The sequence below is a fragment of the Mastigoproctus giganteus genome, chromosome 13 (assembly GCF_048544385.1).
Source record: "Mastigoproctus giganteus isolate SK-2022 chromosome 13, ASM4854438v1, whole genome shotgun sequence".
Classification (NCBI taxonomy): Eukaryota; Metazoa; Arthropoda; class Arachnida; order Uropygi; family Thelyphonidae; genus Mastigoproctus; species Mastigoproctus giganteus.
The window spans coordinates 6647158-6668741 of record NC_143587.1 but is presented as its reverse complement, the minus strand read 5'-3'; the positions used below and the strand labels follow the sequence as shown (position 1 = coordinate 6668741).

At 37.7% G+C, this 21584-nt stretch overlaps 1 protein-coding gene across 1 annotated transcript in view; it reads right to left on the bottom strand.

Annotated features, from left to right (window-relative positions):
- Positions 1–21584, bottom strand: part of LOC150075741 (vesicle-fusing ATPase 2-like) — a 243134-nt gene that overhangs the window by 27769 nt on the left and 193781 nt on the right. Inside the window, exon 17 of the mRNA XM_090387859.1 lies at positions 7283–7349. Within this exon, the coding sequence (XP_090243985.1) occupies positions 7283–7349 (67 nt within the window). The remainder of the gene's footprint in view (positions 1–7282; positions 7350–21584) is intronic.

Genomic DNA, 21584 nt, shown 5'->3' with positions numbered 1-21584 from the left:
AAATGAAGTTTAACATTAAAATGTAAAATACTACATATGGGAAGCAGTAGCTCCAGAGTGACGTGTCAACTCTGTGGTACTACACTGACAGTGGTAGAGAACGAAAAGGACCTTGGGGGGTAATTGTGCAGACAGATATGAAGTTTTCTGAGCAGTGCAGACGGTCTGCATGAGTATCTCATGGTGTCTTGTCAATGATATATAGGAATTTTTCTAGCAGGAATAAGGTGATTATCCCCTTGTATAAGGCAATGGTTAGGCCACACCTTGAGTACTGTATACAGGTGTGGGGGCCCTCATTTTAAGAAGGATATAGAGCTGTTGGAACGAGTACAGAGAAGGGCAACAAGATTAGTGAATGGAACAAAGGGTTGCTCTTATGAAGAAAGGCTTAAATTTTGCAAATTACAGTGTCTGGAGACTAGGCACCTGCGAGGTGATCTGATTGAGGTGTATAAAGCCTTGAATGGTTTGAGCATGCTCAATGCTGATGGGATTCTTCCTCTTGCTCAGAATAATCACCCGAGAGGGCATAAATTCAAATTGAGGAAAGACAGATGTAGGATAGATGTGCAGAAGTTTGCCTTTAGCCAGCGGGTGGTTGGTTGGTTGGTGGAACAGACTTCCATCCTTTGTTGTGGAAGTTGATTGCCTAAATAAATTTAAGGCTGAGCTGGACAGGTATTTGGAACGAATGGAGGGGTGAAATGGGAGCGTTTTTTGTTTTATTTTGGCTGATGCTGGCTGCATAAGCTTGCTTTCTTGCATCATATGCCTCTACTAATGCTAATTGTCTTTAGGAAGTCTGGTGTTTTTAATTTTTATGTTATCATTGTTTAAGTATGCCCAGACTATGTCTAAGTCATATGGTACATTTATGTTAGTATATTGTGAAGCCACATCCAATGAATATAACTTCATATCCTCCTTAATATGAAGATTTTTAATGTTCATGAATAAAGCATCGTAGTTTTTTTATATTATATGCGCTAGCCATAGATAAACATGGCTAGGGAAGCAAAAGCTGAATTCTTATGACACGATTGGACATATTGGGTATCCTGCTTTGTGTAATTTTACTTGACCGATTAAGGTTGGGATATTGTAAGTGTGGACTTTAATTTGTTTAAGCTGGGCCATAGTAATGTGGTCATCTTTCCAAATAGTGAGCATTTTGTTATATTTATTAACTAGACTGTAGAACACAGAAGGTTCAACTTCCGCATACGTCGTCGTATCTCAAATGATGGTGTATAATTTATTTATATAATCTCCTTTATCGAGAATAACTACTGTATCACTCTTGTCGGCCTTTTGAATAGTGATATTGTGCTTTTGTATAAGTGTGTGTAATGCTTTAGCTTCTTCTCTGTGTATTTTAGATCTAGAGGGGATAGTTTGGTTTATGATACGATTAGTCTTGTATCAATACTTTTTTTTTTTTTTTTTTTTTTTGAGGCAAATCTCTAAGAGCAAACTAAAGATCAATAATCATTTGTTTCTTGTGGGGGAGGGGGGGGAATCATGGCGGTAAATTATAATCAAAACCTTTATTTAATAGAGCTATTTGTTGAGAAGTAAGTGTAACAGATGATAAGTTCTTTACATTATCTGATGGATTAGGTCATTATAGGAACCCCTGTGTTCCTATAATGACCTAATCCTAATGACTCCGTGGTGAACAAACAAACAAACTGATAATGACCAAACAGACATTATCAGTTTGTTTGTTCACCACGGAGTCATTAATATGGGGTAGATTTCTATTGTGAAAGGTGTAGGAATTCTTATCTGCATTACTGGTGTTTTGATATCCACTATGATTCTCATCGATTGTGTGAAGAATAATGACCTCTATTATAAGGAAAACCCCTAAGGGCTTGTAATTTTACTGGGGGTGGCACAGTTTCGAGCAAAACAACACAAAGCTTCAGTTCAGGCAGGTAGTTCAAATGCATCGGAACTTTTGTTCACGAAATAAACGAACAACATTCATTCGGCTTTAATGAAACAAAAATAATAAATATTCAACATAACTACCATAAATTACTTATTGTGGAAACCCTAGAGATGAAGCTACGTAAAAATTCAATCAATATCCATAGACCATTCTTATTATCCTACGATTGGTCATTTATGCGCATTCGTGAAGAACAAATATTACAACATAAGACAAAGGTTTTGGGTTAATTGTGTGTTGCTCTTATTCCTGTGAACATGTCGTTTCGAAAAGTTTTAGTCAAACTTAAGGGATGAAGAGAATAATTGCTCCATATTCAGCTAAGCTTTTTAGACCTTTAAATTTTAATTTTAATGTCAATTGACATTATGTTTTCCGTGCTGGCAGAGGTATGGTGGTTGTAGACTGGAGTTGGGTTGAGCACTCAATATTGAGACTGAGGCGTTAGGAACACTTGTTTTGACAGTGGGGAAGATGTTTCACATTTTTTATAAATTTTATATCGCCTTCACAAAGAATTGTTAGTGCATTGGACTAGGAGAGTTGGTTGAAAAAGAAGCATCCTATATCAAAATAAAGGTAATCCCTGTTGATTTCATGTATAAGCTTGAACAGGTTGGGATTACTGGTAAGTTTCTAAGATGGATTGCTGGGTGGGTGCAAGGAAGAAAGCAGAGGTTGTGATTAATGGGTATGCTTGGTGTAATGTCAGGAGTAGGGTTCCTCAAGGATTGGTTCTTGGACTACTGTTGTTTCTCACTTTCATAAATGAGATCTAAGAAGGGATAGTTCATTTATCTGCAAAATTTGCAGATGGCTTAAACATTGGCAGAATCGTTAATGATCAGTGCCAAGCAGAGCTACTTCAGGATGACTCGAACAGACTTCAGAGATGGTCAGAGAAGTGGCAGCTATGTTTTAATGCTGCTAAATTCAAGGTTCGGGAGTAGCAATCCACAAATAAATTATACTTTTGGTGAGGTTGAATTAAAAACAGTAGAGGAAGAAAGGGGTCTGGGAGTTACAATATGGGCAGATATGAAGTTTTCTGACTAATGTAATCAGGCAGCCAGGAATGCCGATGATGCCCTATCATCGATTTATCGTTCAATGATTTATCGAACATTATCCAGTAGAGATAGGGAGGTCATAATCCCACTGTATATGGCAATTGTAAGACCACATTTGGAATACTGTGTTCAAGTATGTAGACCATCTCAAAAAAGCACAGCTTCTTGAAAGGGGACAAAAACAGGCAACTCGAATGATGAAATCGGCAGGACGTAAAAGGAAAGACCAATTATGTGGGCTACAGGAGCCCGGCAACCAGGCCTCAGAGGTGACCGGATTGAGATTTATAAGGATTAGTAAAATGAATTAGCCCTGAGAAGGATTAGTAAAATGAATGAAGGTGGAATTCTCACTGTTATAAAGAAGTCCAGAACTAAGGGTCAAATTCAAATTACAGGGGTTGAGGTTTAGATTAGATTGTAGGAAGTTTTTCTTTCAGCCAGCGAGTCGTTGATTGCTTGAACAAGTTGCCCTCGCAGGTAGTTGAGGCTGACAGTTTGAATCAATTCAAAGGTCAACTGGACAGTTACCTGTATGAGGAGGGAAGCATATAATTTGTATTTTCTTATCTACTTGTTTTTTTTTTGCCAGCGCGGCAAAAGCTTGTGGCTTCCTTGCACTATATGACAAATACTATTACTATTATTATCATTAAAAATAATACAATGATATAAACCAGTAAAACGTATTTAATAGATAACACAATAAAATAAAATAAAGCTTCTATTGTATTTTATTGTGTTATCTATTAAATACATTTTACTGGTTTATATCATTGTATTCTTTTTAACCATGGACCCCAGTAGACCAGGCCTATATATCATAATATTATTATCATCTCAGCATTCCTGCTGTTACACAATCAGCTTTATTTATTTTATTATAACCTTATATACTTTAGCTTTTCTAGACATAAATGTATCAAAATATCACCTCCAGTGCACTAGGTTCTCTCATTCATCCTTGTATCATTTAACTTCAAAATACTTGTTAACTTTACAAATTTCAAATCTGTTCCTACATTGTCGCATATGGTGTAGTGCCTAGTTTACCTTTAATTCCTCACTTCCACTTAAACCATATCTAATATATTTGATGTTAGATTAATATCATGGCTACTCTCTGAAACTTGTCCTTTTCTATAGTTATTTCTAAGAATGCTATTCACCGGAACTGGCGTGTGCAATTCTATCTTTCTTCTAAATCCAACCAATCTAAATACGTAGACTGAATTCATAATTCTATTGTATATTTCCAGCTGAAGAACATGTTTTGATTCATTCATTTAGAAGAGAAACACCTAGCACAATACAGTGAGAAATGGAGACAGCTCATCAAAGAGGCAAACCAGTCAAAAGACTGATACACTGAAGAAGAAAAAGAATTGTATATTTTCCAAACTAATCTTTCAACTCCATCTGTCTACTTAAATATGGAATAAAAAGAGAACAAACAAACTGGTGAATTTTGAGCCAAACTGTGAATTAATGCTATCCAGCTGATGTATGTTTTGATTCATTTGGAGTTAGAATTATATACACCAGGTTCAAAGGCTATGACCCATGAAAATATCTGTAGAAAAGGATTGAAACAAAAACTGTACGATGGGGAAGTAAATCTAGTTTGCAAAAGAGCAAAATTATGTTTATGCCAAAAATTGGCACAGTCCACCTAGTCAAAGATCTTTTCTTATGTCATTCACGCAGCAATATGCACAAGTGGCACTGTTGTCATTCTGACAGAAAGGACTGTACCAGTTACAATTTTTTCAGATCAGTTTCACTGACTAAGTTGGATACTACATTCATTATTGCTTTTAAGTTGTATGCATGTCTACATCACACTCCTCATGTCACCAAATCACATGGTTGAATTTCAGTATTATTTTTTTTGCCAATTTCTTGTCCTTCATGAGCTTTATTAGCAATAAAGGACAAAAAATAAAATGAAAATAAATTCAAGTTCTCTACTAAACAGGAAAAATGTGCCGTAAAAGTTGGATATATCTTGTAAATGTTCTTGATTATATTTTGGCATAACCACACAGTTACAGGAGTTTACAATTAATCATTTTGATGGAAAAAATACAATTAGTAACCACATGTAGCAGTCATGGCTTGAACCATGATCCACTCAAATGCATTTGATTCTCCACTTTCATGCTTGGCTATGTCAAGCCATGGGTTAAAAGATATCCAACAATATAATTTGTTTAGTCCCTGAATTAATTTCAACTGACGACAGCCCCCAGAGAGGGGCCAATTTGCTGCTTGATTAAAGTCATATTCTTTAAGGATGTGAAATGATATTTGTTTTCATTAAATCTTGAATTTTGATCTGTCTATAACAGATCATACATTTAAAAGTATTTTTTAGAAATATTAAAAACTCATAAGTTATGCATGATCAATAAATACATAAAAAAGTAAATACAATATGTATCTGTCAAAAAAAAAAAAATAAATAAATAAAACAACATACAAGATGTGTTACATTATTATCTTGAAATGGAACACTTCAAAGCAGCCATAGTCATTTTCTTTTTCAGGAACTCTATACTAAAAGTCTGTTCATAGCAAAGACCCAATTTTAAAAGTGAAATAGGCTCTGTTTTATATGATGTTGAAGATCTAATTTCCATTCTTGAAAATAATAATTTTCTTTCATCGCCTAGTACTGCTGCTCATGTTTGAATAATTCAATGGTAACCTTCATTTTCCAGTTACACACAAAATCCTTATAACAAAACACTTGCTGGGCATCAAATGGAAAAGAACATATTACATGAAAAATTAGCATTAGTAGAGGCATATGATAAAAGAAAGCAAGCTTATGCAGTATCAGCCAAAAAAAAAAAAAAAAAAAATCCCTGCCCATTTCACCCCTCCATTCGTTCCAAATGCCTGTCCAGCTCAACCTTAAATTTATTTAGGCTATCAACTTCCACAACAAAAGATGGAAGTCTGTTCCACCAATCAACTACCTGCTGGCTAAAGGCAAACTTCCGCACATCTATTCTACAACTGTCTTTCCTCAATTTGAATCTGTGCCCCTTCAGGTTCTTAATCTGAGCAATAGGAAGAATCCCATCAGCATTCAGCTCTCCAGAATCTACAATTTGCAGAACTTAAGCCGTTCTTCATGAGAGCACCCCTTTGTTCCCCTCACCAATCTTGCTGCCCTTCTTTGTACTCGTTCTAGCAACTCTACAGCCTTAAAAGTTAAATGATAAATAAAGAACACTTTCTCCATGTACGAAATGGAAGAAAATTTTATTCCAAGTGACCAATACATCTTGAAGAAAACAATACTCAGAAAACAAATCCTCAGATAATCTACACATTTGCAATATTTTTTTCAAGGGCAAAAGAATTAAAATTAACCATAAACATTATAGAAAAATCTAGATATATATATATACAACAGAATAAAGGAAACAAGGAGATACAATCATTGTCTAATAAGCAAAATGAAACTAAAACCAGTATTTACAGCTAAATATGAGCCAAATCCCCAACATAATGGCAGCTTTGAGCCTCTCTCTCTCTCTCTCTCTAAATTCAGTAGGTCCTTATTTGAAAAACACATCAAACTGAAATTAGATAAAAAGCAAACTTTAGATGAAACATACATTATTTCTGAAAATTTTCCAGAAAAACTAAAAAAACTGGCAGGCAGATAAGGGAAAAAAAAAGAAAAAAAAAAAGAAAGAAATAAAGTAAAGAAAATAAAAGTATATACATACGTAAAACTAAAGATAATATGTTTAATAATAGAAAAATAAAAATAAAGATGACCACGAACATTACTGCATTATGTTCAATATGAAGAATGTTGTGTTCACGAATGTTGTATCCAGGGGTACTCCAAGTACTCCAACAAGATTGTTTGTCCTATATCTATTTTTCTTTTGTGGTTGGTTTATCATATCATATTAGTGATATTTCACACTTTTTTTGGCCTCAGCATGGTCAGGTGGCACTGGTCTAAATTTATTATTTATTAACTTATAACTTTGGCTGTATTTGACACATGCTTGTGAATATTTTCCAAAAATTTTAAATACATATTCTTCCACTCTCCTTCCATTTCTACTTCTGTATTTGTTATTTATTTGTTTCTTTGCTCATTTTCTTTCTTTTTTTGTATATTGTTTCTCCATAAAAAAAAAGCATACATATCAATTAACCTTACTACTGGAATTTATAAGAGAGAAAAAAATTCATAATTTTGGGACAGTTACAAACTTACCTAACAACCTCTCAATGTTGTCAACCAAAATACAACTTAATTGTGACTTATAAGCATCATCAAAAACCTACAAATTAAACAAGGATCAATAAATACATTAGCAATGAATAGTTTAAATTAAAAGATCACAAAAATTCTTTACAACTTTTTTTGAAATTTATTTAGCAAAGCAAGTGAATCAATTGTGAATCTACCATTCAATGTTTTGTTAGTAAATCCAATTAAGTTTCATTTTAAAAGTTAACTGATACAAATGGCTAAAAATACTGAGCAAATTTATTCATCAAATGACATTACAGTTAAATTCTGTTACAATGAACTTCTCTTGATTACACGAATCCTTTCATTGTAGTGAAATTTTGTCTAATGAATATCACTGAAAATGATTTCAAAAGAATCATTATTTGTATAAATAATTTCTGCTACACTTTTTGCATTTTTCCAGACTATAAGATGCATTCAGGTTTTAGAAGGCAAATTGAGTAAAAATATTTTACTGCTTATAATAAAACACAGATTTGCAAGTACTTACAAAATAAAATATAGAACAAATATAATCTTTGCAGAATCTCAAAAAGTCAGTACAGTCACGCATTATTACCAATGCCTTTGAAGAAATTATTCACTTCCTTCAAAGAGTCCACCATCTTCGGTGCCATTCAGGGCACTGTTGATTTCATATTTCTTAAATATTTTAATGTTTTACTGAGCGATTTCTTGGCAATAAAGGACAAGTACAAGTGATACATGCAAAAGGCTTCATTTGGATATGCTTGGATAAGAAAGGAGGAAGTTTTTAGCAACATTTTTCAGGAAAAATGTAGATCTTATGGTCTGGAAATATAGTAAGTAGTAATCTCATTATTTTATTTAAATATCAACTTCAAAATCAATAATAAATACATAAATCGGTGAAACAAAATACTTTTACTACAAAAGTAAAGGTAATTTGTTCAGACTGTCATTTTGAAAGCATATTTTACTTATAAAAATATCATAAATTCAGAAATATGATAAAGAAGCAACTTAGGATCATCTAGACAAGACTGCAATTATAGTTCAGATCACAGCATGAGTTTGTTAAGGGGAAGTCTTGTCTGACCAATTTGATAGGATACTATGATGTGGTCACAAAAGGAACTGGATGCAAAAAATAATTTTGATATCATATACTTGAATTTTAGAAAGCTTTTGATACTGTTGCACATGGAAGACTGCTGTACAATTTGGAGAGTATGGCATTAAGGGCAAGTTGTTACAATGGATAAAAGGATGGTTGAGTGGGAGAAGACAGAGTGGTAATCAATGGACACTGCTCTTCATGGACTAATGTTATTAGTGGAATCTCCCAGGGGTCTGTGTTGGGCCCCTGTGGAACTCCACTGATGTTTTGTTGTTGTTTTCTGTATTTATCAATGATATTGATCAAGGTATATCACGCTTAATGTCAATTTTGCAGATGATACAAAGGTTGGTAGGGTTGCTCAACTTTTCCAGGATCTGGAAATATGCAGAACAAATGCAAAGCATTGCATATGGGTAGAAGTAACCACAGAGAAATGTACCAACCATGTGGTACTACATTCAGCATGGTACAGAATGAAAAAGACATGGGTGTAATGGCTGCATGAATAGCTCATGGGGTCTTGTCAATGATATACAAAGGGTACTAGGAAAGTTTTGCAATATGACGCAACAATGAATCACAGGAAGCTGCTTGTTGCTGCATGTTGAGACATGTTCATACATGCATAGTAGCTGCCGCGCCAAGTCGATGGGCTCAGTTATTCATTAGTAGTGAGAGTGTAAAGTGCTTGCGATGGCATCGTGGTCACGAAATGAGATAAGGACAGTTTTGCGGTATAATTTCGTGCGTGGTTTAACCATAGACCAGTGCTTAGAAGAAATGACTCTTGCACTAGATGATGATTGTCCACATCGTACAACGATATTCAGGTGGTATAGAGAATTCCAAAGGGGAAATTTCACTCTGGAGGCTTCTGAGAGGCCGGGAAGGCCACGAACGTCAGTTACGGAGGAAAACGTTACTGCTGTGAGGAAAATGCTTGACGAAAACAGGCGAGTGACCTACCAACAGATAGAGGATACTTTGGGCCTAAATGCACCAGCAATTCGTTCGATTCTGCAAGATCATTTGCACGTGAAGAAACTTTGTTCTCTCTGGGTGCCGCATCAACTGACTGAAGAGCAGATGACACGACGTGTGACTTGGTGCCGGGAGATGTTAAAAAAGTTTGATAAGGGACAATCTCGGTATGTGAACAACATCGTGACAGGTGACGAGACTTGGCTGTACTATTACGATCTGCCGACCAAAGCTCAAAACAAAGTTTGGGTCTTTGATGATGACGACACACCCGTAATTGTCAGAAAATCCCGATCTGTAAAGAAGAAAATGATAGCTGTATTTTTCAAATCGAGTGGAATTGTGGAACGTGTCGTTTTGGACACGCAGAAGACAGTCACAGCTAAGTGGTATACTGAACAATGCCTGCCTAAAGTCATTGGATCTATGAAGAACCTGCGGCCAAAGTCAAGAATGGACACCTGGTACCTCCATCACGATAATGCTGCAGCTCACCGCGCCAAAGCCTGCACCGAATATTTGACCACGACAGGACTGAAACTTCTCGAGCACCCTCCCTACAGTCCAGACCTTGCTCCCTGCGACTTTGCACTGTTCCCGCATGTGAAAATGAAGCTAAAAGGGTGGCGGTTTTCCAGTGATGAGGACCTTCTACGGGCTTGGGACAACGAGTGTGCTTTACTCCCTAGTGAAACTTGGCAGAACTGGTTTAAAGATTGGTTTCGGAGGATGGAGAGGTGTATTGAATGTAGAGGAAATTACTTTGAAAAAATTAAATAAACAAAGCTGTATTGCAAAACTTTCCTAGTACCCTTTGTATAGGAATTTTGCTAGCAGGGATAAGGAGGTGATTATCCCCTTGTATAAAGCAATGGTCAGGCCACTCCTTGAGCACTGCATACAGGTCTGGAGGCCTCATTTTAGGAAAGATGTTTAGCTGCTAGAACGAGTACAGAGAAGGGCAATGAGATTAGTGAGTGGAACAAATTGTTGCTGTTACCAAGATAGGCTCAAGTTCTGCAAATTGCAGCATCTGGAGACTAGGCACCTGCGAGGTGATCTGATTGAGGTGTATAAGGCCTTGCCTTGGTTTTAGCAAGCTCAATGCTGATAGGATTCTTCCTCTTGCTAAGATTCCGCACTTGATGGGGCATAAATTCAAACTGAAGAAAGACAATTGTAGCATAGATGTGCGGAATTTTGACTTTAGCCAGCAAGTGGTTGATTACTGGAACAAACTTCCATCTGTCTTTGTGGAAGTTGACAGCTTAAATAAATTCAAGGCTGAATTAGACAATCTTTTGGAGTGAATGGATGGGTGACACAGGAAGGGGTCCCCCCAGCTGATGCTATATAAACTTGCTTTCTTGTATCATATGCCTCTACTAATGCTACAAGATATACAACATATGGTTACACATCAGGATATGCATGAGATCATGTATCTGGCATAATACAATGAAATTTCAGTACCCCAAATTTGTGTGGGTGAACAAAATATATTCACTGTAACGAAATTTCATTAAAAAACAAGTCAATCTCAGAATAACATACAGTTAGTACGTTATTTTGGTATTATTGTTAATGTTAAACTTTTTTTGATCTTGTTAGAGTAACATACCCTGATTACTGTCATTAAACAACCTGTCAATTTCATATTATCTGAAAACCTAGAGCTTAAACCCTGATATTCTTACATCAATACCATTAATAAATATAGTTTTTACGAACTGACTTGAAAATGTTTATATATAATAACGGTCTATTTAAATATAATTAAACTCTACTTATATACAAGTGACCCCCGCTTAACGCTGATAATTCGTTCCAGAAAAACGGAGCACTGTATTCCCGTAATGTAACATATGGATTTGTGAATCACTGTCTATACCACCGCGACTCACAAATAATTAAAGGTAGTGAAAAGACCCCAAATGTTGGTCAAAATATTTAATATTAAAAATCTGTACATATAAAATATTCTCCATTACATACGTATACAGGGTGATTCACTACCAGTGCGACAAACTTGCAGGAGGTGTAGGGGACACAAAGACGAATCGGAATCACATAGCATTGCAGGATCCGAAATGCCTTCGTCATGCGATAGAGGACGTTGAATGGGACATCGCGTGAACAGCGATCCCGCTGGAAGTCAACATTTGTGAACCGGTCCCCGAGGCAGTAGGATGGACAAGTATTCAAACGTTGAACTGGCCGACATGCACCTCGCGTATGGAGCTGCGGACTGTAACGGGCGCGCCACTCTGCGCTTGTACCAGGAACGTTTCCCGCACAGGCGTGCTCCTCATCATATGATTTTTGCACGTGTGCACAGAAGGTTACGTGAGACTGGTTGTTTCACGAGAGGTACCATGAATCGAGAGCGAACGACAGGGACGCCAGACAATGAGGAGAATGTCCTATGTCTTGCAGAAGGCAATCCGAGTACGAGTACTCGAGTAATAGGCCAACGATTGGGTATTTCACAATCCACTGTCGGCGACTCCGTAGCCAGGTGGGAAGGAGCAGCAGTGCGTAGCACACGCTTCTTGATTAGACCGGGGTTCGAGCCCATCACCACCAAATATGGAGGATGCGGAAAGGTCAGGGAATGACCACCGCATATCCCGGAGCAATATGGCCTTAGTTGCTAATGCCCCTAAAAACCAAAAAAACAACAATCCACTGTATGGAGGATACTGTCAACAAACCAAATGAGTTCATACCACCTGCAACGCGTCCAATCATTGGAGCCTGCGGATTATCCACTACGGAGGACTTTAGCTACTTGGATTCTTCAACAGAAACGGTTCGCAAATGCTGACTTCCAGTGGGATCGCTGTTCACGCGACCTCCCATTCAACGTCCTCTACCGCATGACGAAGGCATTTCGGACCATGCAATGCTATGTGATTCCGATTTGTCTTTGTGCCCCCTACACCTCCTGCAAGTTTGTCGCACTGGTAGTGAATCACCCTGTATAATTGTGGTAAGTAACAACATTACGTATCATCAAAATTAAACTTAAAATGCCAATTAAAATCATGAATCTGTTACTCCGATGGCACTGGGCTGTCGAATTTCCGTAGCTTTGATCGATTTTTAGTTGTATTTTGGCCCTCATCCTAGTAAACTAAAATGGGTTTTACTTTAAAATCCCCCACAGCATTACCACTCAACAATAAAGTCAACCGATCATTTACCGCTTTGAAGCCTGCCATGTTTTTTTCTTTATTCGATATGAAACTTCTTTTAGGCATTCGTTTCCAAAAAAGTCCTGTTTCATCTATGTTAAAAACTTGTTGAGAAGTATAATACCTCTCTTCAATAATTTTAAGAAGTTCTTTTTTGAAAGTTTCGGCTCCTTGATCTGCAGTTGATCAGCTTCTCCCTGAATTTTGAATCTACAGAACCAGCGCTTACCAGATTTAAATGGTTCCACTTTTTTTTTTTTTTCATGATGATCTTGAGCTTTTTGTTCAGATCATCATATAAGCTAATCGCTTTTTATTTAATAATATTTAACTTAACGGAACTGTGCATTGGATATTATCTTCAATAAAATTATTTAGAAGTCTCTCCATTTCAATTATAATAGCTGGTCTAGCCATAACCAATTTAGTTGCTTGCAGTGGAACAGCTATCTTTCCAGCTGCGAAAATTAATTCTTTATTTTTTATAATTGTTCTTAGAGATGAATCTGATAGTTCAAAATGATGGCACACATCCACTTGTCATTGAATGGAATTGATTCGCTTAAAACCGTATAATTTAATTTTCAAATTCAGTCTTTTCCTTACCTTAGTAGGCTTCGTACTGCGTCCAGACGTGGTTGCTTTTTAATTCTTATCTGCCATTCTTCACTTTGAAAATGTAACTGCGTTACGTTAATTATTATACAATGTTCGATTAAAGTTTCTGTTACCTAACACTGTACTGAGTGATGAACAGACTTCGGATAAATGCATATAACAAATATTAAAAACAATATACTTGATCATTTTTTAAAATATTGATCGCGAAACTATGTAACAAGCCACCGTACTGCAATTAAACTAGCGTGGGAAACTTTTTAATGCTGTTTTGCTATTCATTTTCAAGCTATTGACTACATCCGATGAAACGTTTTTGTTAAACATGCCAAAAATTTAATCTATACAGAGGTAAAATAGTATTATAGTGAGGCAGAATGTGCTGGTCCCACAGGAACTAGTAGTTGTTGGTGACTCTATTGTCAGGGAAACGGAGAACTTGCTTTGTAAAAAGGATAGGTGGCAGACATATCCTGGTATGTCTGCCAGGTGCAAAAGTTGATGACGTTGTACAGCGGATATCATCTTTTAAGGGCACAAAAGGTGATATAGTTGTACACGTTGGCACTAATGATATTAAGAGTAGGAGACCGGCAGAATTACTTAACAACTATAGGTCACTGATGAAAAAAAGCCTTGAATTAGGGTTGAATTTGAAAGTGTCTGCAATTCTGCCCAGAAATGATAGGAGGGAGTATATGATGAGAGCCTTGTCGATCAATTCGGCCCTGGAAAGAGTGTGCAAGGCTCAAATGTTAGAATTTTTTTTAGCCTGGTCTGTACTTGTTAACAGGAGAGACTGCTTCTACAGGGATGGGATACACTTAAATAGAAAAGGTGCAAGAATATTCGTTGCTATCGAGGCAGTGTTAGGGGGGTCGGAAAACTGCTAGCTTGGGGGGATACAAGGACTAATAGATTAACAGTAGCCACTGGCAGAGGTGAAAGTGATTCTCACACTGCTTCTATTGGAATGAGCAGAAGCCTGGAAAACAAGATGCAGGATATTTCAGAGACTGCTGGGAGTCATTGCGGTACAAGTAAACACATGGGTTGTGTTAGGGTAGCTAAGAATAGGAACAGGTGCATGTATACTTGCGTGTACACCAATGCTAGGAGTTTGGTAAATAAATTTGATGAATTTGAGGTATTGCTTAAAGCATCAAAGGCGGATATTGTTGGGATATCAGAGACATGGTGTCACACAGACATAAGGAATGCAGAACTGGAATTTGGGGAGTACAAAGTGTACAGGAAGGATAGACAGGATAGGAATGGAGGAGGGGTTATGCTATTAGTTAAGAAACACATAAAATCCAAGTAAGTGAAGCCAGTCGACATCGCTGGACAGTGCAGTGTCGAGTCAGTTTGGTGTGATATAAGCACTGGGAGATCAAAATTGAGAGTAGGAGTGTGCTATAGGCCTAATGACTCTGATGAGTATAATAAGAAACTGTACAAGGAAATAGAGTGGGCCAGTAAATCAGAGAGTCTTATAAAGGGGGATTTTAATTTCCCAGATATTGACTGGAATTTGTGGGTTGGTCACTCACACACTAGCAAGGCTTTTGTGGATTTATTGGATGATTGTTTTCTACATCAGCATGTTCGGGAGGCAACCAGAGGGAGTAATACTTTTGATTGGATTATCAGTAGTGATTCTTCACGCATTAAGAATCTGCAGATAAAGGAACCACTAGGTGGCAGGGATCAAGTGTGCTGAAGTGGGATTTACTCGAAGAGGTAACTACAATCAGGGGTAAAGGGAAGGGTTTTTGCTTTCGTAAAGGCGACTACGATGGTCTGAGACAGTATTTAAATTCTATACAGTGGGACCAACAGCAAATTCAAAATGGGAAGCATTCAAAGAACTTATCTTGGAAGCAACTAGGCTTTACATACTAACTAAGAAATATTGTTCAAGGTTTAGGCCTAAATGGATGTCAGATGAACTAATGAGACATATGGCAGAGAAGAAAAATGCATGGGATACATATAAATTAACATGCGACACAGAAGCCTATGATAGATATAAGTTGATCTGTAACCAAGTTACAAAGGAGGTTAGGCAAGCGAAGGCAGATTACGAGAAATCTTTGGCAAAGGATGCAAAGAAAAACAGCAAACAGTTCTTTACTTATGTAAACTCTAGAACGAAGGGGATGAATCAGATTGGTCCACTTGATATCGATGGTTCAACTGTTGATGACCCTGCACAGGTAGTTAAGAAACTAAATGAATATTTTGCATCGACATTCACATATTAGGAGTTATTCAGGTAAGGGAATGACAGAGGTGTATTCAACTCTGGCAGTAAGATAGATAATCTTGTAATAACTGAGAGTAAAGTGGAGGAGAAATTGTGGAAGATAAACACAACAAAAGGCACCTGGGGTGGATGGGATCTATCCAGTTATATTAAAGGAGGCAGCAAGGGAAGTAAGCAAACCCTTAGCCATAATTATGAGAGCTTCTTTGGACTCAGGGGAGGTACCCATAGACTGGAGATGTGCAAATGTGACCCCAATTCACAAAGGCGGATCAAAGGCTGACACAAGTAATTATAGACCTGTGAGTTTTACTTCTGTTCCAGGAAAATTAATGGAGGCACTGGTTAAAGAAGCACTGCAGGATCATCTAGACAAGACTTCAGTTATAGCTCAGACACAGCATGGTTTTGTTAAGGGAAAGTCTTGACTGACCAATTTCATTGGATACTATGATGCAGTCACAAAAGAACTGTATGCAGGGAATAACTTTGATATTATATACTTGGATCTTAGAAAGGCTTTTGATACTGTTGCACATGGAAGACTGCTGCACGAATTGGAGCAGTGTGGCACTGGAGGCAAATTGCTGTTATGGATAAAGGGGTGGTTGAGGGGGAGAAGACAGAGTGGTAATCAATGGACACTGCTCATTGTGGACTAATGTTATTAGTGGAGTCCCTCAGGGTTCAGTGTTGGGTCCATTATTGTTTTCTGTATTTATAAATAATATTGATGATGGTATATCAAGTTTAATGTACAAGTTTGCAGACGATACAAAGATTGGCAGGGTTGTTAAGGACCCTATAACGCTATGCTGCTGCAACAGGATCTGGAAAGGTTGAGCTGATGGACTGAGAGGTGGCAAATGAAGTTTAACATTGACAAATGTAAAGTACTAAATATGGGAAACAGCAACCCCAAAGCAACGTATCAACTCTTTGGTACTACACTGACAGTGGTAGAGAATGAAAAGGACCGGGGTAATTGTGCAGGCAAATATGAAGTTCTCTGAGCAGTGTAGACGGGCTGCAAGAGTAGCTCATGGTGTCTTGTCAATGATATACAGGAATTTTTCTAGCAGGGATAAGGAGGTGATTATTCCCTTGTATAAGGCAATGGTCAGGCTACACCTTGAGTACTGTATACAGGTCTGGAGGCCTCATTTCAAGAAGGATGTAGAGCTGCTGGAATGAGTACAGAGAAGGGCAACAAGATTAGTGAATGGAACAAAGGGTTGCTCTTATGAAGAAAGGCTTAAGTTTTGCAGATTACAGTGTTTGGAGACTAGGCACCGGCGAGGTGATCTGATAGAGGTGTATAAAGCCTTGAATGGTTTGAGCATGCTCAATGCTGATGGGATTATTCCTCTTGCTCAGAATAATCACCTGAGAGGGCATAAATTCAAATTGAGGAAGGACAGATGTAGGATAGATATGCGGAAGTTTGCCTTTAGCCAGCGGGTAGTTGGTTGGTGGAACAGACTTCCATCCCTTGTTGTGGAAGTTGATAGCCTAAATAAATTTAAGGCTTAGCTGGACAGGTATTTCAAATGAACGGAGGGGTGAAGTGGAACTGTTTTTTTTTTTTTTTTTTTTGTTTTTTTTGGCTGATGCTGCATAAGCTTGCTTTCTTGCATCATATGCCTCTACTAGCGCTAATGCTAAAGTTGTGACAGCGTTAGAGTGAAATATGGGTTATAATATAAGAACAGTGTTATAGCGAATCAGCACTGTTGTTGTTGGGTTTAACAACACATAGGCTACTTGGGCCATATTTTGTCTTTCTAATGGTGAATATGAAATAATAACAATATTTTATGGTATATTCCTATCCGGTTTAGGAAAGTAAACAGTTCTTTTTTATTAGAATCATCTCCCAGAATTTGCATTAAATTTACTGATGTCTGCATATTAGTAATTGATTTAAAAGTGTCTAAGCAGATGTTTTGAAAGTGGGGACAGTCCACTAGCAAATGGCGAATGGTCAGTTGTACTTGACATGATGTACATTGGGGAGCGCTGTCATTAATTAATAGATACAGGTGAGTGAGATGAGTATGCCTTTACTAAAATTGTTTATTCTCGTCTGCTTTTCTGGAAGCTGGAGGGCCACAGCTTTGGTTCCGGTTTTATTCGGTAGAGTTTATTTCCTGGATAACCTTTACAGATTAATGGCCAGCTATTATAACATGCTTTACGGCTAATGTGTTTGTAATTTGCATATGGAACTTGAAAAGTCTGCGAAATAGTGGTTTCTGGTTGTTTGGCTGCAGGATCTGCTCTTTCATTGCTAGTATAGAGGATAAGTCCCAGGACATTCTGCTGGATCCCAGAATGTCCTGGGATCCAGCAGAATGTCACAGTTCAGTTCAATTCCTTACAGGCAAGTAACTTAGAATGAATATGTTTTATTACAGGGTGAGAGGAGTTGTTACCACTTATTACAGAAGTGACAGCAATGAGTGAGTTGGTGTATATTAAAATAGTTGTAATTAAAAATTCAGTTATCCGATCAAGAGCTAAATTAATAGCATAAAGCTCAGCAGTAAAGATACTGCATTCTGTTGGTAATGAAACAGAAATGGTGAATGAAGGGAAGACTGCTGCAGCACCTACTTGGGTCTCAGTTTTTGATCCATCTGTATAGATTTTACAGGCCTCTGAGTTAGAAGAGTGAGTTTCATGTAAATGTGTGATATTGGAGGGGGACAAGGTGTTCTTACCCCACTGTTGAAAATAGTTGTCGTAATTAACAGAAATATTTGTCCAAGGCAGATCAGGAGGTGTCATGTCCTGAAATATATTGCTGATGTCTATATTCCATGCTTGAGTGAGTTCTTTAAGTCTAAGTGCAGCAGGTCGGTTTTCATTTGGCTTACTGTTGTAAAATGACTCCCATTCGGTATTATACAGACATTTCCAACTAGGGTGGGAGGGAAGACTGCGAATTTTTGAGGCATACATCAAAAGTAATGTTTTCCTTCGAAGATGTAAGGTGGTTCATGAGCTTCGATATAAAGGCTCTGAACTGGGGAGGTTCTGAAAGCTCCTAGAGAAACTCTCAGCGCACTGTGGTGCTGGATCGTATTCAATCGCTCTAAAGTAGTAGTTCTTGCAGTCATACACTGGAGAGCCATAGTCTAAGTGGGATCTGATGAGAGCTTGATAAAGATGGATCAGATGTCGACCAGCACCCCATGACATACACCGGAGAATATTCAACTTTTTCAAACAGATAGTTCTAAGATAAGCCACATGTGCTTGAAAGTTCAGTTTCTTATACAGTACGAGGCCAAGAACACGGACAGTGTGAACAAGAGGAATTGAAATGTTATTGATATTTAGCTCAGGATCGGGATGTAGTGAGCATAATTTGCAAAAATGAGAAGTGGTGGATTTTTGCTCAGCTAGTCGGTATCCATTACGTAAGGTTCATGATTCTATTCCATGATTCTATTTGTAACTGTCTTTCAACAGTATTCATACTTTGTGACTGGTAGGATAGGGTGAGGTCATCTGCATACATGTATATTTGAATGGTTTTTTAGAAGTTCTTCCAATATGTTGTTGACCCAAATCACAAATAGGGTAGCACTCAGTATGGAACCCTGTGGAATACCCTCTTCTTGAATGTGAGTTACTGATAGCACGTTTTGATATCGGATTTGAAAGGTGCGTAACCTTAAAAAGTTCTGGATGAATTGTGGAAGGTAGCCTCTCAGCCCCAACTGATGTATATCTTTAATAATACCATGACGCCAAGTGGTATCAAATGCTTTCTGAATATCTAGGTTCACCTTCACCAGATGTTGTCTCATGGCAAAAGCGTTACGTATGTTAAGATTCAATTTTGAGTAGTAAATCTATGGTAGATCTGTTTTTACGGAAGCCATATTGGTGATCTGAAAGAACGTTTTGGGAGTCTAGAACTCATATGAGCCTCTTATGCACCATCCTTTCAAAGATTTTGCCCAAACAGCTTGTCAACGATATTGGTCTGTAATTCTCAATTATGGAAGGATCTTTACCTGCTTTTAGAATAGCACAAATATAGGAATGACGCCATGAGAGAGAGAGGATATGTATATTCTGAGAAGATCCGGTTATAAAAGAGTAATAGTATGTAGAGATCGGCTTCACATAGATGCTTCAGCATAGTGTAGTGCAGTGTTTCTCAATCTTTTTACTCTCGTGGCACATTTTCCAAAGAACAAAAATTTCGCGGCACACCTACGTAGTCATAGAAGAAGAAATTTCTAAATTTCGCGGCACACTTCGAAAATTTTGCGGCACACCCTTTGAGAAACACTGGTGTAGTGAATGCCGTCTGGTCCTGCTGCACTATTTGGAGATTTGCTCAAGGATTCTTTGAGTTCAGCTATAGAAAAGGGTTGGTTATACGGAAGTGAGAGTCTATTCGAAAAATTAAATTTATGACGTTCCTCAACAGTTTTAATGCGTTGAAAGGAGGTGACATAAGAAGAAGAGGCGGAAATGTTATAGAAAGATTCTGCTAAAGCATTTGCAATGTCAGTAGAAGAGGAAAAGTCCTGCCCATTCCATTGTATTATCGGGGATTGCTGCGGAGGAAATTTTCCATTGAGAGCTTGTATTTTTTTCCATATAATTCGAGAGTCAGTATTTTTGTTAATAGTTGATGCGAAATTGATCCAGGAATCATGTTTTGCTTTCTTCCTAATTTGCCTTGCTTTTGCTCTGAGTTTTTTGTATAAAATTAGATTGGCAGTAGTTGGGCATTTGCAGAAGCACTTTTTTTCCAAGCACTTTTTTTTCTACTTTCGATTCAGAGCAAGCCGCATTCCACCATTGGTTTTTGTGTACACGCTTCCATTGGTCTGATTTTGGGATGGAAATTTCTGCTGCAGATAAGATTTGGCTGGCAAGGTCGTCAGTTACGTCATCAATATGTTGATGTTTAACATATTGAGTATCGAGTACGACACAAGTTGAGTAGTTTACCCAGTCTGCTTTATTAAAATTCCAAGAAGTACGGCCTTTAGGGCATGACACGATCTGGGTTTCAATTGAACTGATAATAGGAAAATGGTCACTGTGGAATGAATCATTCAGCACTAACCCTTCCATGCTTGCAAAAAGAGAGGCTGAACAGATGGATAAGTCTATGGCTGAGGTAGTACCTGTAGGCAGTTGTATATGAGTTGGAGAGTCAGAATTCAGCAGAGTCAGGTTATGGTTATCCAGGAATGTTTCAATTAATTGGCCTCTCCTATCCATGGTGGAAGATCCCCACAATGGATGGTGGCCGTTGAAATCGCCAAATAAGCAGACAGTAGGCGGCAGTTGTGCAATTAGATTGTCAAGTTCAGTCTGGGAGCAAGGATAATTGGGCGAGATATAAATGGATGCAAGTGTTAATGATATTCCCATTGCCATCCGAACTGCTAAAACTTCTAAGGAGGTTTGTAGCTGGAGCTGTCTTGACGGTATAGTAGATTTTACAAGAACAGCTACCCCTCCACGAGCAGGACCATCAGAATCTCTGTCTCATCTAAACATGGTGTAATTTTTGAATCTGAGAGAGAGAGACTTTTGGTGATACAAATGTTTCCTGTAAGCATACACCTACTGCATTTGTTTGAAAAAGTAAATCACTAAGGTCATCAAAATTACTGCATAATCCTCTACAGTTCCATTGTATGAATTTATTCATTGTTTGGATTTGATTGAGGAAGATTGATCCGACTGTTTTTTCTGAGAAGGCTTCAGTCTGCTTTGTTTTGATTTTTCATTCCTTGAAAAGGTTGGGCATCCTGTTTCTATGGTATCATTAGCATATAATTCTAAAACTGATTCTTCATCCTCTGGTTGAATATCAATTTCCATTTTCCTATTGCATTGTTTCACCTTTTCCTGGTTTTCAACATTTGCTGATTTTGCTGTTTCGGGCAAGGTTGAGATAGCATTAGTTGGGATACTTATTGGCGTATTGCTGGTCTCGTTGACTGTAAGTTTCTTTTTGGATGTTAGCACAGTTTTGGCCCAGGCGGAAAAAGAACTGCTTGGTTCTATGGAGACATCTGTTTGTGTTGCTACTGAGCGGCTACTTCTGGTTACTGATGTGTATGATCT